Raw genomic sequence first — 18,965 nt, forward strand, 5'->3', positions numbered from 1 at the left:
ATTCCAAGCGTGATCATTCTGACGAGCGGCTGTGTTACTGATGCTGCGATGCACTGTAAGATGCCACTGCAAACGTCGGTGATGAAGTTATGGGGACTCAAGTGTCTGTTCTGTCGTATTAGAACCCCTGCGTACAACCGCCTACTGTTTCTCATATTTGATGATGAGATCCGTTGCATCACTCACTATCCTATTCTAACCAATCGCGAGTCGATGGCTGTCATTCTGTACGTATCATCACAGGGGCGGCAATCTAGACATCCTTCCATTCTTAGCCGGCTAGAGAAACTGTATCCGGATTAAGTATGGCCAAACACTTTACAGGACTCAAGTGGGAGTAAGTACATACCTGAAACATGCCTGCGTCCCGCTCGATCGACTACGCAGTGGATCCATGAAGAGACTCATTAGGTGTTCCAGGTCTCGTTCGTATCTGATCTTCATATCTGTGATAGCTGCATTATTAAATATATCAATTGCACAGGGTAGCCGAAGTTTTGTCAGAAATTGTGCGAGGACAACCAACCTCTTTACCTATCGTCACCACTTCTAGACCTAGATCTTAATGTAAAGGTTCTGGCGTCCTCGACAGTATTTAGACTACACGTGCACAAGTTGGTGTCCTCCCGTAGCGATTTAGGACGCTCGTCAGCCTGTCAAACAAGTTGTAGATCACGGCAGAGATTCGCCGGTCAGTAGAAATGATTTTCATTACTGTCTGATCTGTGCTCCGAACGGAAATATGGGTGATGTATTGCGTGATACAAGTCTGAAAATGTCTCCCAGATCTCACAGTAAGACACCTAGTGTCCTTCACTATAGTAAGGGCTCAACTTGAACAGGATCCGCGTATTGCAGTGTCGCACTTGCGATATCAGGATCCTCTTCTTGGATTGGAAATGTTATCCCTTCTTTTTTTACTAACATCAGACAGTGCCTCACCGTTACATATCGCTTGTCCCGCAAAAGCGCTGCCACTCCCAGCGCTCAAGAACGCGTGAAGATGTCAAAACACTTCACATACTCCTCCGCGAGGCACCGACATCAGGAAAGTGTATACCCCGTGAATACTGTTCTGTACTTGAGCACGTCGTCTTTCTTTGGTTTGAAGAGTAGGGATTAAGATGATGGCCCCCTGAGGAGTCAGGGCATGTCCTGAAAGGTAGCGCCGTCAAGTCATACACATTACGTTCTATAAATTTGGTCGATGGTTTACGAATCAAACGACCATGACTAGCCATGACTGGCACATAAGTACACGAACCATCAAGCGCCTCCTGTGAGCCAACACGGGATCAAATGGATCCTCCTGACATCAGCCGCGCAACGACGCCATCGACAACCAACCCGCATGCGAGAATACAACTGACGTGCGTACTCCCGAGAAAAAAATCTCTACAATCCTGTGGAACGTCAATGTCTGTACGTAATAAGCGCACCGCAGTCACGGTGGCCGCAACTGCGACGCTCAGGAAGAATGCATATCCGTGCGAATTCAGGAATGCACTATAGCAGAACAACGAAAAGAATCCGGCGGCAGCCGCGCCGCAGATTGGTATTGTGGCCCGTCCGAAAAGAAGTGCCATGGAATAGATTCCGATCTTGATATCATCATCTCTGTCCTTCGTATTCAGGAAAAAAAGTGTGAGCGAATGCCGCATGAACATAGGATTAAGGGCGAAATTGTGCGACAGACCTGGTGTTGGTAGATCGTCTCGTAACAGATAGTCCATAGAGTCGATCCAAGGTACAAGGGCACCAGAGTAGCCCAGTGAATGTCATTTTCACTGAGATCGCTCCAACCCATGAATATACCTACGTTAAACATGAGGCCCTAAATGGACATAGTTAATTTCTGATAATTGAGAATGAACAGTATATCTCACTAGCGGAATAGGAGCACAGTATGTCCATCGCTATCGACAATATCAGCATTCGAAGTTTCCAGTTTGAAAGTCGTGAAACATTGCTACTTTACAGGTCGGATAAATCACATAGAGTGGCCATACGAGCATAGAGGTCCGCAACCTAATTAGACAGTTAGCAATAACTATCGTCAGGTGTAGATATAACCTACGCGGTCGGACTTAGAGCTTTGAATGCCCAGCATATTCCTATCACAGCCTGAAGGGCAAAGAACATCCATGCTCGTGAAATTGTGATCGCCCCACGAGGAATTGCGCGATTCTTGGTCCGCTCTACTAGTAAATCGACATCATTATCCAATAAATCGTCAACGGTCATTATCTGACGGATAGGAGACGACGTTAATTAGAGCATATGGTCCACATAACACGATGGTATGTCACTTACCAGAGATTTTACACCAAAACACATAGGAATATAGGCGATAGCACGCCACAGCACATCAATGAAGGTAATGTTGCGATTTGCATGATATACCATTGCCAATGACCAGACTGATATCATACCCGTCGTTTAAGATACTCATTTGGGAGGACATGATGACGGGAGAAGTCTCACCAGTAGGCAGCCATACAACCCAGAAACCGATGTTGTTATGGAAACGTCCCAGCTCCCAACAGGCCTGAATCTCTTGCTGAGAGGGTAGGAAGCGGTAGGGTTTCGACATTGCTTTGGCTCGCGAAGGATCAGAAGATGAAGGACCACTGGAGCAGTACTAAGTACGAGCTACTTGTATATTCCTGGGGGTGAATAAGGGAATCAAAAACCTCGTGCAGAGTAGAGTTGCGCACGCTATTTATGCTTCTGGTCCCGACCATTCCAGTTGAGCGCCCGTTATACTATAAAGGCAAAACCAGAACCGGGAGACTGGACCGGACTGCGTTATGTATAAAGCCTCGTCATAAACTAAGCCTCGGTTGAGCCTAGAATTAACGAAGCGGTCGCTCAAGCCACATGTGCTGATACGACCCGGAAAATCGGATGAAATGAAAAAGAGGGCTCTACGCCGGATGCCCCGCTGTTCCTCTGGGATGTGGGGAGCGAAGCGGACTTCCGTGTGGAGATGGCTTCATCTTAGTCTACCGAAACCTGGATGGTGGGGAGAAAATATCTTATGGGTCGCACACTTCACCTACTAGTAGGACATGCACAGGAGGTAACAATAGCGAGTGGCGAAATGGCAAGGAAGGCATGACCGGTGAGCCCGGTCCTCGGAATCCCTGGAGCCGAGCCTCGCGGAAGGTCAAGGGTTTCGGCATCTTGTCTGATGGCCGCTGTAGCCCCACACAAGCGCCTGCACTAAGCCTGCACCGCGTCGACGAGCACTCAGTACTCAGTACTCTTGCTTTTCAACGTCCAACGTGCCTGCCCCTTCTGATGAAGAGTCTGCCAGGGCCGGCATCACACTGCGATACAGACTCGAATCCAAGGACTCAGCGGGTCCTGGCTGTTCAGCTACTTTAGGATAGAAGCGCCTACTTCTCGACACAGATATCACCAACCCATCTCTGTTTGACGCCATCTCCAACGCTTTCAGGCTTAGAGCTCTCACGGAAAGCACCCGATCTCTGTTCTCCGGAACTTCACGAAGCGGTACGTGTGCATCTTACACAAATGAATCAGATCGTCGATAGAGAGCCGCGGATGCTCGTAAGTATTATTACCGATTCCTTCTTTTTTTCGATAGATGGTTCCATTCCAGTCGAGTCTCAGCGCTCAGAACTCACAGTGCGCCACGTCTTGACCCACTTAAGTTAAGATAAGACCCTGGTCCCAGGGCTCAACCTCTGGTTACCTATACGCCCCTTTCTGCACTACTCAGGACTTGGCGCACCAGCCAGCAATTCCCCCTCTCACCGAATTTCCACTTTACAAAGCAACTATGACCTCTATACAAGTGGCGCGCCAACTCTTGGATCATATGACCAAGTCTCTCGATGTTATCGAGCAAACTTGCGCTACGAATGGAACGAAGCTTCCTGAGTTGAACGAGCCCTTCTCCCCACCAACCGAAGCGTTCAGAGCGGACCCGAAAGTCGCAGAGGCCGCCAGCATCGCCAGTGCTGCAGCCGTTCACCTCGCCGCGATTCTTACCCCCCCTCAAGTTACTCTCTATCATTTCACCGGCGGAGTGCGTTGTTTTAATTCTATCTCAATCAAATCCACCGTCTCTTACCGTGCTATGTAGCATTTTAGGGCTGCAGCCATTCGTGCTTGCCTTGAGTGTAAGCTGGGTGTGTTGTTTGCGCTCCTTCAGCCTAACCCTAAACGTTGTACTTCACAGCAAACGTAACCGAAATTCTACGCGAAGCTGGTCCTCAGGTAAGTCACTGTATTGACCTACGACGACTTGGTGGTCAACATGCGGATTTCTTAGGGACTGCACGTCAAGGACATCGCGGCGAAGAATGGCCAGGATCCTCTAAAACTCGGTAAGCTATCAGATTATCGGTGTTGAGTTGTTGTTTGGGAGCTGACTGGATTCGTTTATTTAGGCCGTTTCCTCCGTTTCCTCGCTACGAATCATGTATACAGAGAGGTAACACCGGACGTGTTTGCCAACACACGCATTTCCAGTATGCTCGATACGTTGAAGCCAAGCGCAGAAATCATCGCGAAGTACGTCTTGTACCTAGACCTGGATGTTTGTGTCATTGCTCAACGCTCGTGATAATAGACCCGAATCCAAGCATGTCGGGACTTTTGGATTCCCCGCCTTTCTGTCGCACCAGTGAGTTTGACATACTAAATAATCTGTCAGATATCCACCCTGACCGAGACTCGTAGCCTCGACGAAGCATTCAAAGCGGCTGCGTGGTCTTGGGAGGTGCTGGAAGACCCGAAAACGAGGAAATCCGGAGATCCTCACGCATCTCCATTTGCTCGCGCTCTCAAAACTGACCAGACACTCTGGGAGTTCTATGAGAGGCCGGAAGAGTCATTCCGTCAACAGCGTTTCGCCATTGGTATGCACGGGGTCCAGGCGCTCGAGCCTCCCGATTCCATTCTTGGAGGTAATAAAAGTCAATATTATCCATAATGAGTAGCAAGCTGAACACGTTCTTGGGTACAGCCTTCGACTGGAAGAGCCTTCCTGCGGATTCCTTAGTGGTCGACGTCGGAGGTGGCGTGGGAACGTCATCCATGTCGCTCGCCACCCACTTCCCTCAGCTCAAGATTGTCGTTCAAGACCTCCCGGGCGCTATTGAGGAAGGAAAAACTGTACGTACTTCTCTTTTTTTGTCATCTAGTGGTCAATTTTACAACGCCGTTTTACGAAGATCTGGGCAGAGAAGCACCCCGAAGCTTTCAAATCCGGTCGTGTACAACTCGAGGGTGAGTGCATCCGTTAAATTTCATTATCTAATGGAGCATCCTTTTGAACACTTTTGGCTGCCAGCACACGACTTCTTTAAGCCGCAGCCCCGTAAAAACGCGTCCGTGTTCCTCCTCAAGCAGATCACTCACGACTGGTCCGACGAGTTCTGCGTCAAATTCCTCACTCGGCTCAGCGAGGCCGCCACGAAGAACACAGTCCTTTTACTCGTCGACAGCGTCATGCCATTTGCGTGCCACGATAGCCACGGAGATGCCAATGATGATATTCCAGGTGCAGTACCTCGTGAGGCTCCTGCCCCGCTCCTCGCAAACTACGGTCACACCAACCTGATGGGGTATAATGCCGATATCGACGTATGTATTTCCCCTCCCTTTAAGATGTAACATACGTTGATGTGCTGGTAACTCGTAGATGTTCTTGCTGTTCAACTCGCAGGAGAGAACGATCCGCCACATCAACGACCTTCTGCGTGGTTGCGGGTGGAAGGTCGTCAAGGTGAATCGCCACGAAGGTGGAGACAGCACATTTTTGCAGGCTATTGAAGCGGTGTCCTTTCGGGCCTAAGCGCCTTCGGGCGAAGATATTCCGTGCTTTCGCGAAGAAATTTAAACGTCGAGGCTCTTAGCTGTCCGTGTACAAGGCCACATTCTCTTCATTTGTCCGAGTTCGATACTCCGTGTACATTATCGCCCCCGTATCAAATTTCGTTCCCAACAATTGCCGTTTCAGATCGCATGATATTGGCTGATGCGAGCTGTCATACACGCATCTCACGATAAAGGCCAATCAATAAAATACTCGCGTTTGTTCATTATTCATGCAAAATACTTCCAACACTATGCTCGCAGTCGATTTTTCGGCCCGTTTCCTGTCAGATCAAAGAAAAGGTCCTTGATTGGTCTTTTCGGATTCCCGTCCATCCGACAGATCGAACCACAGAATTAGTGATTCTGCGCATGTTCTGAAGGAAGATGCAGGTTTCACACGGCTCTGTTGATGAACGGGACGTAGTGGATGCCGTCCATGATGCACATCTCCCTACGGCTCCTTACCACGAGATAATTCGTCAGAAACGTCTTAGATTCGAAGGTACATGGAAACCCCATTACAGCTGCAAATTAAAGACAGCCGATTACAGCCTGCCCAACTTTGGACATGCGTTTCGTCGCCGTACCCCATGCGGCAAAGGTCTGAGCACATATCCCAGTATATGTCTGTATGTGTGCTCCTCAATCGCAGGCTGACACATTATTTTTCTTTCCTCGGAGATTGATGCTGGGCATCACAATAAATGGGACTTCATTTAAATCGAACCTTCCCGCTCATCATTTTCTCTACTGATTATGTGACGCGTTTTTTGGATAAACCATCATGTTATGGTCCGAGAGCGACTTCATATATCAGACTACGCTGACCAAGTGGGGCTCACAACGCGACCCCTCATCCATGGAGATATTTCCCGCCCATGATGATTTTCGGCACTATTCTCGCCGCCTGTCGTGTCGTACCCTGTGTCTGTTCTGTGAGTAGGTATCGACTAGAACTCACGAATGAGGTCATTGCACCTGATGACTTCAGTCGAAGGTACTCATACTATCTTCTTGGTTGTACTCATGTTGATTCTTCGCTAGCTCCGTTTTGGCCAACCAGGTATTTCCGGGTCCTTTGCTCAGTGCTCAAAAGAAAGATCAGTTGCGGGTGAGGGGCATAACTTCACATATCTATGTCATTATGCACTATGCGTGTTGACTCCATCAATAGGTTCACATCGCGAACAGGCTTACAGACGCTTCAATGACTCAGGGAACGTCTATTGTGCGCCTTTACTAACACTTGCTATTACTTGCGTCTTGGCCAAGTCTCTCTCTCTCTCTCTGTCTTTTAGCATTGGCATGGGCTGGCGCAGCATAAGACGCCTTCTCAAGATGGCGCTGCTTGGGTGACTCAGTGTCCTATAGCTGCAGGTGATGACTTTCGGTGCTTATTGTCTGTTATGAACTTTTTGTAGTAATATAAAATATATTAGTATTCTTACCTACGAATGCATGAGCAAAAGAAAAAAGAAAACACCCTCGCCACAAGTGCCGCGGTTGAGTCAAATCAGCGATGATTTGACCCGGCTACCGGTCCGGCGTTCTTACTTACGCCACTTCGCTCGGGCCACAGTACTGATCTCTATCGAGATCATCTCCCCCTCGTTCCTTATCGTCCTCTTCGAGTCATCTGTGGTCTTGTACTGCTCAGTAATACTCCTCTGATTATTACTGTACTGATTACTGAGCCATTTCCTTATCCTTCTCTCTCTATTCGCTACTCTTGAGCATTGCTTAGATGGTTCTTGATTTCATTGGCTAGCTTTCTATATGGTGCAATTCTTCTCTCATTGTACTTAGTAATTCGAGTCATTGATGCTTAGGTAGATTTATGAAGTCTGGATGTATAAAAACTCGTAGATACATACAATAAATCTCCAGACTTGTTCTGGTCTGTTTCCTCCCTTAGCCACCTCTTCAGCTTCGTCTCAACAAGTCAAGCGCGACCTAGAGAACCCTAATCGAGTCGTTGACATTGTCAAGATACACTACATCGTCATCACGTCCTGATTACCTTCTGAGTGAATAGGTATGTAATCAATACTGCGGGGCAGACTGGCTATGTGTCCGTCGTAGGTATTAATCTGCCCATGAATTTATTTTCGGATTCTTCAGGACATAATGGTGCGCTTTGTACTGGAGCCGTACGCTGCTGCGCGCGTCTTTTCGTGTTCATTGCTGAAAGTATCCTCAATTAGGTCCCATCTCGTTTCTCCTCAGGCATTCCGAGGGGCACCTACTGTATGTGTACCATCTTTAGCAACATCGAAAATAACTCGCTGACTCCGTTTTACCAGTAACCCTGACTCGTTTGTGATCAATGGCCTTGGACGATATGATGGTGGAGCTGAAGGTCCACTCGCCGCCATCAACGTAACCTCCGATGTGCGCTACCGTTTTCGGCTGGTGACTACCGCTTGCCAGGCAGGCTTAAACTTTTCTATTGATAGTCATTCCATGACTGTCATCGAATTGGATGGCATTGAGATAAAGCCTCTTGGTGTAGACATAGTTTCGATCTGGCCAGGTACACACTTTTCCTTGATGTCGGGATCGCTGAGACAACGGTTATATTTGGTGTCCCAGGGCAGCGTGTCTCCGTCGTAGTCAGCGCCAACCAACGTATTGATAACTACTGTGAGTCTCCCGATGGCCTAATATCTGCGAATCTACCGAGGCAATGTACAACTACGGACTCGGGCGAAACCCATTGTTGTCGATGTTTCTCCGACCAATGGTACAATATGCGCATGCGCTTTCTGTTCCTCCGGTATAACATCATATTCACGACTGCTCCATGCAGATATCAACGCCGCAATTTTGAGGTATAAGGGCGCGCCACAGACGGATCCAGAGACAACATCAACTGCGAAGAAAATGATGCTCGAGCAGGATATCCAGGAGGGTATTCATATACCTATTTCGCAGCCAGAGTTAACGCTTTTGACCAGTCCTTGACATCCACTGATGTAACAAGTGTTCATGCAATATCTCACCTACAACATATCTGACTTCCGTAACAGTATACGCAGCAAGTACCAAAAATGTCGTTCACACTGAAGATCAGCACGGTTCGTTGTCTATGTCACAGACATTCTAAGAGTCGGATCACAATTCGATTCCGTAATTTCAGGATCCAAACGTGACCCATTTCTTGATCAACGGGAATCTCGTTGTTTCACCTCCTATCCCCGCACTTCCTAATATATAAAACGGCTCAGCCAGCACTCAATCTCTCGTGCCCATCGGAAGCGTCATCACCGTACCGCGCGAGAAACTCGACAGTGTTACCATTCCAGGAGGATCTTCTTTTGCTCCGCACCTGTTCCATCTCCATGGGGTCCGTCATTTCCTTCCATACTGTCCTTATATTAGCACGAAACATCTGATCCAACTTCATCCCCGTCGTAATAAATAGCACAACTTTCACATAATTCGCAGCGCCGGTGTCATGTAGAACAATCGGTTTCCAATTTTCAGGGATTTCGTGAATACAGGTTTGGCTGGCGACAATGTCACATTTCTGTTCCACACGGACAATCCAGGACCTTTGTAATATATTTCACCGTCGTCTTGGGTCAATCAAGGTGGTACGAACACTTACGATCGGGCTAAATCTTAGGCTCCTACACTGTCATTTCGATTTTCATTTTGAATCAGCGCTTGCCATAGTCTTTGCCGAAGTACCCGAATATCAACGTCATGGACCTTACGAGGAAGAAAGGCCCCGGGATTGGGAGGGCTTGTGTCCGAAGTGGAACTCACTCACTACCGGGAAACAGTTTAGCATCGACTCTGTTGAATCTTTTGCTACCCCTATCGTAGAGCCCTCAAAAGCATGTCGTGTCACCTGGAGCTTCTGTCCTGGCCAAAGTAGTACCTCACGCATTTTTCTGAGCTTCTAGTTCTCTTACTTCGCCTGAAATGGCTCTCGGATCCCATGTCAGGGAGTTTTTAACACTTTCGCCACATCCAGGAGGCACAGTGAGGCTTGCAACTCCTACATAGAGTCCCTATACCTGTAAGGTTAAGCTTCGACACTCCGCCAATTCCATCATGAGCGACTTCGTAAAGGTAACATTCAATAAAATACATATGGCATTGCAGCTATCATGACTCAATGGACTGACAAATAGTTTATGCTGGCTAACTTCTGGCTCCAAGAATAGCGATTGCTCTGCGCATCCCGAGGCACTCGCGCAGCACTTCATCATCCTGATTTGACGCAGCTGATACTGGCCGAGCTCATAAGTTTTGCTTTTTCTCGATTATTTTTCAAACTCTAGCCGCAAATTCTGACCTGATCACGCTACACCATTGTGTTTGATAGTTCCCAGCGGTGATTCGACCTAAGAAGAACCATCAGAAGCTAGAGCAACGAATTTGACTGGTGAAACAACCTACCAAGAACCAGATGGGCGGAGCTCGAACATATTCTTTCCGACGTCTCCCTCTAATCTAACTGAATGATTGTCCGAGGTGCATGGAAGACCCGCGAGGCTAGTGGGAAGCGCTACTCCCGTCCGCGAGTCAGGAACAGAGCCAGCTGACTTTGGATCAAAGGCGAACGTCCTGAGACTTCGTCGGGAGTTGAGTCTGAAGAAATGTATTAGTTGAAGTGAAACACGATGACAGAGGAAGAGCGGGATACTGACGAGGCCAGTATGGAGTTAGTATATAGACGTCCGAGGTTGAGGTGAAATGCCTGTAAATCGTCGTCAGCATTTGACTCAACAGTGATAGGGCTGATGACAAACAATGAAGATGAACGAATTTGTTCGTGCAGTGTACTGAACAGAGTAACGGTTATTTTTTCTTTGCTAGTGCGGAAGATGTCACTGGAAACTCACCGACACAACACCTGCTACCGCCACAAGGCTATGCTCCGCAATAAGTTGCATCGAGATTCTCGTTGAGGTATTGAGAGATGACCGACCTTGTCGTAAGACCTGTGGCGACGGTGAATCTGATGAGTCGGGACACAACAGTGTCTGATCTGGTACATATTTAGAGGAAGATGCATTAAATATGTGCAATTACGACGCACCTTTTGAATCCAGTCTTCGCATTCCACAGGTAGTAGCACATAAGCAATGACATCACGATGTCCACTTGAGGATGGAAGAAAGGAAGATAAGCAACGAATAGAGCGAACAAAAGGAAAGCGATGACTTACCTCCAGCGTCCAAAGCAAACAATGCTATGTTCGTCCCGGGATATTTGGTGACGATAGAGAATAGATGTCCAGGTGCCGTCATAAGTATTACGCTTAGCGCAATATTCAGACCAAAAATTGCAAGACAACCGAGAAGCAAAAAGCCAGTCAGGTAGATGTTCTTCTGGCTTAATACCCAAATCCTATCCATGATCAAGGTTTTCGATGAGCCCAATTACAAGTCGTCATTGAACGTTGTTTGGAAGAATTCCCTAACCGTTGAATATAGAAGAATTGACATATCAGGGTGGCCAACCCTACGAGAATCAAGTGCGTATCCTCTGACGTCGTAGATTGAAGAAGGGCCTCGCCATTCCCGAAGTTACGAATGAGGTACCAGTATATAGCTTGGGCGACGATGATCAGATGTGCTAGATCGATAATCCTTCCAAGAACACACCATTCAGTCTGTGATGCGTAAGGACAGATGTAATGGATACAAACCACACTATCGCAACCTGAAAAAACGTACAGTTATGAACTGCACAATATGCGGGAGGGAAAAACGTACGAAGACCTTGTTCTTCCGCGAGTCATCGGGAAAGCTTTCGTAGTATATGTAAGCTTGCACAGTAAGCAAGCCTTGAAAGCTAACACGTCAGGTATAATTCGGTCTGCTCTATCAGTGATAACAGAATCGTAAGATATATAGTACCCACAATGCCGAAAACAGCAAACCGATGAAGAGCGCGCCCATCGTGACATCGATGGTAGGAGCGGCCGGAGCGTCAGACATCAGTTGTCCGTAAAAGCCCCTTGGAGTGTAAAGTTTGAAGGGATATCGATGACACGCTTAGTATGTGAGCGGGGTGGAAGAGGCCAGTTTATATCACCATGACCTAAATAAAACACCGGAAATAGACCCGGACCAAATGGGTTTCACGTCCAAAATCTGGTCTGCGCCGCCTATCAAAAACCCCACAATACGTGTGTAGTGCGTGATTTTGGGCAGTGCCATCTGTCCAACAAGATACAGGGATGATGATTACGGAGAGAAATGGAAGTCATGGTACCCAAAGGGAACAAACCTTACAACGAGACAACGCATTCATGCGAGTGCTCTATCAGATGCACCGAGCAATCTCCGACATGACATCTGCGCACTCGCCCTCCATCACACGCACCATTACCGGGTGAAACCCGAAAGACACTAGTGTCCTAATTCTTGGGACTGCAGGGATTATTTACCATATCTCATATGTGCAGGATGCACCGCGAGAACACACCATTGGGACGGGTTGCCGTCGCGGTCATATAGGGATATCAAGTACTGCGTTGTGTCGGTGACACCGGAGATGATGGAGGGAATGACGCGGCAAGCTTATTTGGTGCGGAAGCATGGGCGAAATCTAGAGTTGCGAGCAGAGCCGCTCGGGCAACTCGCAATGTGATCCGCACAGCCTTACTATGATTCGGAAACCAAAGATACCATGACAATGATAGAGCATTGACACCGACAAACAGAATATTTTCACACATACGCAAGAGCGGCCACCGGCTCGAAGGAGCCAGACCGAGCGAAGACAATACTCTAGCAAGAGCTAGAGTAGAGAGCGCGTACGAGGATGGCAAGGCGAAGAGATGAAAGGAGTAAAAGCGCGGTCACTTCCTATCTCGGGCATGATCAAACGCCATGTACCGCACGCTTCGCGCCACACCTGGAATCATATCTTCCAGCGGCGTTTTGAAGCTATGCCGGAGTGACGGTACTGGAAGGATATTTATGTATGACTACTGTCGACCTACGATTCATCCACGGCAGAAACGAGCCCGATTCTGATGGACCAACTCTGTTGCGAGCTGCGTGATCATTGTGGCTTAAGCAGCTGATATTTGGCTGATGTCGACAGTGAAGTCACTTTTGCAGTGAGGGTAACCAGAGTAGGTTTCGATGCGAATAAATACGACACCACACACCCCAACAGCAGATGGTATATGATCCAAGCGAAAATACCATATCCATCATCGAAGGCACACATATAGAGTTGTTACATACCACAGCTAACAATAGTAATGTATGACTTATCGCGGGGTACACGCGAGGGATCATACAACGAGATAGAGCCTATTCTCGATTATAGTCGACCAAGGGGACTGATTTTGACGGACATCTAGTGCTGAACTATGTTCCACCTGCAAACGCAAAGTCTTCAAATTTGGAGCATCTCATGATGGTCGCTCGCCTTCAAGCTTCAAGCTCTAGCTGAGGCGCCGAAGCTGCGGATTCTAACACCACGAATATTTTCGAATGACGGTCGTGGTGTTCACCCTGGTTTGCCACGTGTCTCACTCGATTGTGATGATACATAATCCCGGAAGCATTCGTCAAATTAATATGTACACAAGCATTCTCTTCATTACCGCGATCTACCACCTTATAACATCTTTCCATTTAACAACGCAACAAAGAGCAACATTCAAGGTGTGGAAATGGAGAGAACCACAAAATAAACATATCCTTCGAGTCGAGGATTCATGCGATCTAAGCAGGAACAGCTTCCATAGCCTGGATGAAGGTGCTGTCGCCATCTTGGCGGTTCACTCTCGTAAGGCGCCATCCGCAGGACGCAAACAACCGCTTGAAGTGCCTCAAGGTCCTCTCCTGCGCATTAAACAATAGGAACATCTGTAAAAGTACAAAGTTACGTCAGATTTCAGTCAATGGTCTTTCATATATAGGTGCAAAAACGACTGACGTTTATGTCCGCATTGTAACACATTTCGTTCGCCACACCATAGTTAGCGAGGAGTGGTTCCGGAGCCTCCGGTGCCTTCGCACCCGGGAAGTTCATGTCCTCATTGTCTCCGGAATCGCGGCATGCGAGAGGAATAAGACTATCGAGGACGAGGAGAGTGGTTTTTGGTGTAGCAGCTTGGCGGAGATTGGACAGGAATTTGACACAGTACTGATCAGACCAGTCGTGGCAGACAAACTTGAGAAGGAAGATGGAAGCATTGGTCTGTGGCTGAGGCTTGAAGAAGTCGTGAGCTATGGGAATATTCAAGTTAAACGATAGCACCTTTGAATATCATGACATGCAATCGACTTACCTTCGAGCTTGACACGGCCGGAAGCTATCGCGTCGGGCATTTGATTGTCCCAGATCTGGATGTGATGTAGAAGGATGGCATTAGTTGGAGCATAGATTTGATGAACCGAAGTGACATTACAGTCTTTGCATCCTCGATAGTCCCCGGAAGGTCTTGGACGACGTAGTTGAATTGCGGAAATTTGCCAGCGAGCGCCAAAGTCGAGGTGCCTACACCTCCTCCGACGTCGACCACTACCGACTTCTCAGGAAGCGATTTCCAGTCGTACGCTAAAGATGATATTGGATCAACATCAGCTACACCGAGGAGAAAAGTCTTCACGAACCAGTCAAGATTGCGTCTGCTGGCTGCATGGATTGTACACCCTGCATGCCTATTCCGAAGCGCTTGTGGCGAAAACGGTTCTCGGGATGTTCATAGAATTTCCAGATAGAGTCTGACGTGTTAAAGGCCTTGCTGAAGGGCGAATGCGATATGTCACCCGAAGACCTCGTCGTTGGATCCGCAAGGACCTCCCATGCCCACGCGGCCGACTTGAAACCCTCGTCCAAGCTACAAACATACAAACGGTTAGGTGGGACCTGGTAAACTCGGAACTCGTTACTTACTGGTGGGAGGTGAATGCCGGCATTCCGTGCGTGTTGTCGTGCTTGCTTTCCGGCCTATCATTGGTGTCATCATAAGGAAATGCACGAAGTCACTCGGAAGAATTGACGTACGAGGAAATCATCTCACTGCTGGGCTTAAGGGTATCCATCATGCTTGAGATACGAGTATTCGCGAAGACTTCCGGAGTGACCTCGCGGTAGATATGATTCGTGGCAAGGAAGCGCATGAAGCGTACTAGGAAAAATGTCAGAGTCCGATAATATGACTACAGAGCTGAAACATACCAAGTTTCTCGGGATCTTGCCCGTTCTTAGTGCATATGTCCTTTACGTGCAATCCCTTTTGAAAGGTGGAGTGAGGACGCATAAAGCGCAGTTCATCAAAAGCAGAGCACACGGCGTACCTGCGGGCCGGCCTCTCGAAGAATCTCAGTAACATTGGCTAAAACAAGGCTCGATGAGTTCACCGAAGTCCATCGCGAGGTCATGACGGTACTAACATTCCATGCAAACCCTGACAGCGGCGGCTCGGAAGTGCTACATCGCGCAACCATCAGTATCAGTTCAAAGCGCGACACTGCAGTGCTCACCCCTCCAGCGCAGTGATAAAGGGAGATCTGAGGGGGGGTGACGATAGCAGCAAGTTGCATCGCAGCAGCTGTCACGACGCTAGCGGCTTCTGCAGCTACAGCATCCTTGCGAAAAGCCTCGGATGGCGGCGAGAATGGCTCGTTGAGGTCGGGAACCTTCATTCCATTGGCAGCGCAAGTCTTCTCAAGTGAATCGACAGCACTGCTGAGTACAGATACGAGCTGGCGAAGGGTACTGGTCATGGCGTGGAACAGAGTACGGACTGGGTAATCAGTGGGAATTCGGACGACACTCGTTAGAGTCTACAGTAAGCGCTTTATACGGATGTATGATTCTGGAATACGTCATCGCGATTGCATAAGAATTGACGGAGTATTCAGCGATTAGTCTTAAAAAGGAACATGATCAGCGCCCGAAATACAAGCCATTGAAGCTTGTGGTAAGTATATCTATTGGAAGGGGTTTCTCTTAGAACTTTCAGATATGACCTGATATGGCTCCTTGTTCAAACGTTGACCTCGATCCATGCTAAACTAGACTCATGGTGAACTTCTCCCACTGATCGAGGAGCCGCTGCATGTTCGACGCAGATATTTCTGTTTCTTACTTGGCGCGCGCGAAAGACTATTTTTAAAAAAATATTTTGCAGTAGGGTACGCGTGGGTCTTAGGCGCAATGGCCAAGGTAGTCTCTTTCGGACGTGCGCGCGTGATTCCCGCTTTCTGTTGAATCTGGAAAGTGTCAACAGGTTTCTATAAGATACGCATCCATCGCGCATCCATTCGTACTGCGGAGCATGTTCCTGGAACGCCACAGTAGGTGAGCCGCGGAGATAACAAATCAAGATTTGATTGAAGGCAAGATAAGTATTCTCGCCTGAACTTCTTTTGGGGATCTGGGTGGCAAACATAGCACGACGTGAACGGGAATTTTCCCTGGATCATGATCATGATGCAGATGTTCGTGTATGCCGCGCAATCAGCGAACGCTTGCATAGAGAGTATCACCATCCTGTAGAAATTCTGATTTAAACAGTGACCCCAGATCATCAAATATAGCTGTCAATGAAACATGTTTGCAACACCATAATGGTAAATCAAACGTCACCGAGATGTATCCGGCGCTCTCATCGCATCCCATCTTGCAACAATCTAGCTGATTTCAGGATTCATGGCTCACTGCAGCGAGCTATGAATATACGTAGAGTGGTCACCCTGGTATGCTTGACCAGAGATCAAGAGTACATTCAAAATATATAGTATATATTTCATCCTCGTTCCCATCTACTACGGTGCTGGTCTTCGTTACAGCTCTTGTACACTTAACCGGACGAAGACCCGCAAACCCGAACGGAGACCTGATAGCTCAACATGAGCATGCACCTAAACTCGTACCCACTGAGTATCGCGTGTTGGAATGTATGACCGTTTAGTGTACATTGCAGAGGAAGCCAATGCCACGGAAAAAGGCCGCAAGTTGTCGAAGACTTTCGAACGTGGCGTGAAAAGCCAAATCAATCATAGTAACGAAGGTTACTAACTGAAAAATGGGAGGTAGTGATGTCAGTCGGGGGCAACTGGATCTGCACGGGTTTTCCTTGTGCTACATTCATGGAAGAGATATTCGCCTAAGTCAATTATTCTGACATTTAGCTATAAATTCTAAGGAACGTCGGGTGGCGAGTAGCCGGCAACGACTCGGACTGATCTGGTCTTGATGGTCAGTTATCAGTTCCATCGCTAGCAGCGGCAACGGGGGTTATTATGTGTAACACCAAGGTGCAACGACTGTATAATATTCTATGTGACGACTCCAAGTCATGGAGGGATATGTGTGATAGCGCCAGCGTCGACAAGTCGAAGGTGTAAAGAGGCAAACGAAGGCGTGGGACTTGAACGTGAACTTTCGAAAAAATATTTGAAGCCCCGCTCGGCTGAGCCCGATTCCGCCATCGCCATCCTGACGATGTTATTTTCCCCAATAAATAGACTGCTGCATTCTCGTTCACGCATGCCTTTCAGGTACTCGCTATCATTCACATTTCCACTGGAGCTTACTTTTGACGTGTTTTCCCTCTCGGAAGACGGTGTCACAGTGCTCCAGCCAACTTGTCTGTTTCACGTCCACCGCGCAAACAGAACTTCTAGTTGATCATGCTACGGGCAAGGCTGCAAGCGGCATCGTATTCAAAGACGAAAACCCAGAGCTCGCGACAAAGTCCGTCGTAGCTCGCTCGCACAGTAGGTCTGATTATGGACTTATCGAGCGGCGCGAATTCTGCACAAAGGCTAGAGTACCCAGTAATTCTACGCACTACATCCTGACCACCATTGGGTGACTTTCCGTAGGGGATTTGTGCACGTTCTAGAGGCCTAGAACACAGAAAAGAGGCTCAGATCGATTTTTGATTGGCTGAGAGCCTTGAATTTTTGCTTCTGTGCGTCAAGAAGCACTCCTAGACTGCTACTGAAAGTCAGCGCTGCGCGTGTAGATTTTTCTGTCAATATTTTATGATTGGGAATGATCGAGCATCATCCATATAAACATATGGGTTCAAATTATGTTACTTGGGCGAGGGCTGTGATTTACTCTCTCTCATTTAGACAGAGCCCTTCGTTGCTTCCAACCCCTTACCCTCGCGAACCTCATACTCCGTCCCTCGCTCGAGTATTGCTATTTTTACGCTAATATACCCATGCTCATACCCTGTTTATATCTTATGGCGGCCGGTCTCTCTGTATCAGCTGCAACACGGAATTACGAGTTTCAGTTGACCAACGAGATCGTCTCTCTAGTCGGTTTTGACAGAATGTACGGCATGTTCATTCATCGCATCAGTGCATATTCAAATTTCCTGTTAGCGGCATCATCGCAAACAAGCAATTTCCAGGTCCATTAATAACTGCTCGTAAGAATGACAAGATCGAGGTCAGCACCACGAAAGTCTCCCATAGAATTAGGTCTCACTATATTCCATTTTCAGGTCAATGTTGTCAATTTGCTCAGTGATCAATCCATAGCTCAGGGAATGTCTATTGTGAGCCCCTTTCATTCACGTACTTCCTATTACTCAACCCAATGTGTCTAGCATTGGCACGGAATGTTTCAGGATAGAACTGCATCTCAAGATGGTGATGCATTGGTTACTCAGTGCCCCATTGCCGCAGGCTACTCGTTCAAGTCCGTGTCCCTTGTTCTCCTCCTTGATATGAATGATGAATCCGGCGCAGATATAGCTTTGATGTTGGAAATCAGTCTGGGTACGTACGTGTATTTGGATGGATGAATTGCAAATACTCATAGCAAAATCTGCAGAACGTTCTGGTATCACTCGCACATAACGACGCAATATTGTGATGGACTTAGGTATAGTCGAACTATTGAGTATTAAATAGAGCCGCTGGTTATTTACGGTAACACTTGCTCGATGCTCAACAACTAAGAAAGTGTGCTAACAGTACGTCTCTTTAGACGAGGACGATCCACATGGAAATCTTTATGATGTTGACGACGGTACGTTGAGCACCGGATGGTCTCACTCCTCGAGTGATTATGACGTATACTCCCACGTAGAACGCAATGTGATGACCTTAGGGGATTGGTAAGTCGTGATGCTTTTGGTACATGCACTAATCTCACAG

The 18,965-nt window shown here is 47.7% G+C and overlaps 5 protein-coding genes and 1 pseudogene across 6 annotated transcripts; 3 read left to right on the forward strand and 3 right to left on the reverse strand.

Moving 5' to 3' along the window:
- Positions 1 to 1,295: 1,295 nt before the first annotated feature.
- Positions 1,296 to 2,593, reverse strand: STEHIDRAFT_48871 (UbiA prenyltransferase; the record flags this gene model as incomplete). The annotated part of the gene is made up of 7 exons (XM_007299231.1): positions 1,296 to 1,622; positions 1,697 to 1,834; positions 1,887 to 1,916; positions 1,974 to 2,028; positions 2,078 to 2,247; positions 2,314 to 2,420; positions 2,485 to 2,593. The coding sequence occupies 7 exons, from the start codon at positions 2,591 to 2,593 to the stop codon at positions 1,296 to 1,298; spliced, it is 936 nt and encodes a 311-aa protein (XP_007299293.1).
- A 948-nt stretch (positions 2,594 to 3,541) lies between these two features.
- On the forward strand, positions 3,542 to 5,980 carry STEHIDRAFT_117934 (S-adenosyl-L-methionine-dependent methyltransferase). Its single transcript, XM_007299491.1, has 11 exons — positions 3,542 to 4,057; positions 4,115 to 4,151; positions 4,211 to 4,248; positions 4,304 to 4,358; positions 4,422 to 4,545; positions 4,604 to 4,657; positions 4,714 to 4,940; positions 5,000 to 5,148; positions 5,208 to 5,262; positions 5,327 to 5,619; positions 5,678 to 5,980. The coding sequence occupies exons 1-11, from the start codon at positions 3,809 to 3,811 to the stop codon at positions 5,828 to 5,830; spliced, it is 1,434 nt and encodes a 477-aa protein (XP_007299553.1). The 5' UTR covers positions 3,542 to 3,808; the 3' UTR covers positions 5,831 to 5,980.
- A 751-nt stretch (positions 5,981 to 6,731) lies between these two features.
- Shlcc16 lies at positions 6,732 to 9,764 on the forward strand (annotated as a pseudogene; the record flags this gene model as incomplete). The annotated part of the gene is made up of 15 exons: positions 6,732 to 6,850; positions 6,898 to 6,991; positions 7,028 to 7,081; positions 7,152 to 7,243; positions 7,486 to 7,499; positions 7,622 to 7,651; positions 7,796 to 7,854; positions 7,975 to 8,057; positions 8,157 to 8,386; positions 8,446 to 8,541; positions 8,663 to 8,809; positions 8,896 to 8,930; positions 8,993 to 9,199; positions 9,317 to 9,411; positions 9,482 to 9,764. Coding segments are annotated over 15 exons (1,638 nt in total).
- A 404-nt stretch (positions 9,765 to 10,168) lies between these two features.
- Positions 10,169 to 11,810, reverse strand: STEHIDRAFT_107393 (uncharacterized protein; the record flags this gene model as incomplete). The annotated part of the gene is made up of 11 exons (XM_007299492.1): positions 10,169 to 10,208; positions 10,264 to 10,455; positions 10,515 to 10,564; positions 10,710 to 10,737; positions 10,796 to 10,855; positions 10,907 to 10,970; positions 11,036 to 11,217; positions 11,292 to 11,445; positions 11,475 to 11,532; positions 11,586 to 11,664; positions 11,734 to 11,810. 11 exons carry the CDS (start codon positions 11,808 to 11,810, stop codon positions 10,169 to 10,171), a joined length of 984 nt encoding a protein of 327 aa, XP_007299554.1.
- A 1,746-nt stretch (positions 11,811 to 13,556) lies between these two features.
- On the reverse strand, positions 13,557 to 15,569 carry STEHIDRAFT_90472 (S-adenosyl-L-methionine-dependent methyltransferase; the record flags this gene model as incomplete). The annotated part of the gene is made up of 11 exons (XM_007299428.1): positions 13,557 to 13,700; positions 13,771 to 14,063; positions 14,126 to 14,180; positions 14,246 to 14,394; positions 14,451 to 14,677; positions 14,734 to 14,787; positions 14,845 to 14,968; positions 15,019 to 15,073; positions 15,138 to 15,175; positions 15,234 to 15,270; positions 15,324 to 15,569. The coding sequence occupies 11 exons, from the start codon at positions 15,564 to 15,566 to the stop codon at positions 13,557 to 13,559; spliced, it is 1,419 nt and encodes a 472-aa protein (XP_007299490.1).
- Positions 15,570 to 17,087: 1,518 nt separating this feature from the next.
- STEHIDRAFT_107395 (uncharacterized protein) lies at positions 17,088 to 18,665 on the forward strand (the record flags this gene model as incomplete). The annotated part of the gene is made up of 6 exons (XM_007300281.1): positions 17,088 to 17,186; positions 17,420 to 17,541; positions 18,186 to 18,252; positions 18,308 to 18,361; positions 18,413 to 18,584; positions 18,628 to 18,665. 6 exons carry the CDS (start codon positions 17,088 to 17,090, stop codon positions 18,663 to 18,665), a joined length of 552 nt encoding a protein of 183 aa, XP_007300343.1.
- Positions 18,666 to 18,965: the final 300 nt, after the last annotated feature.

Source organism: Stereum hirsutum (assembly GCF_000264905.1).
Source record: "Stereum hirsutum FP-91666 SS1 unplaced genomic scaffold STEHIscaffold_2, whole genome shotgun sequence".
Classification (NCBI taxonomy): Eukaryota; Fungi; Basidiomycota; class Agaricomycetes; order Russulales; family Stereaceae; genus Stereum; species Stereum hirsutum.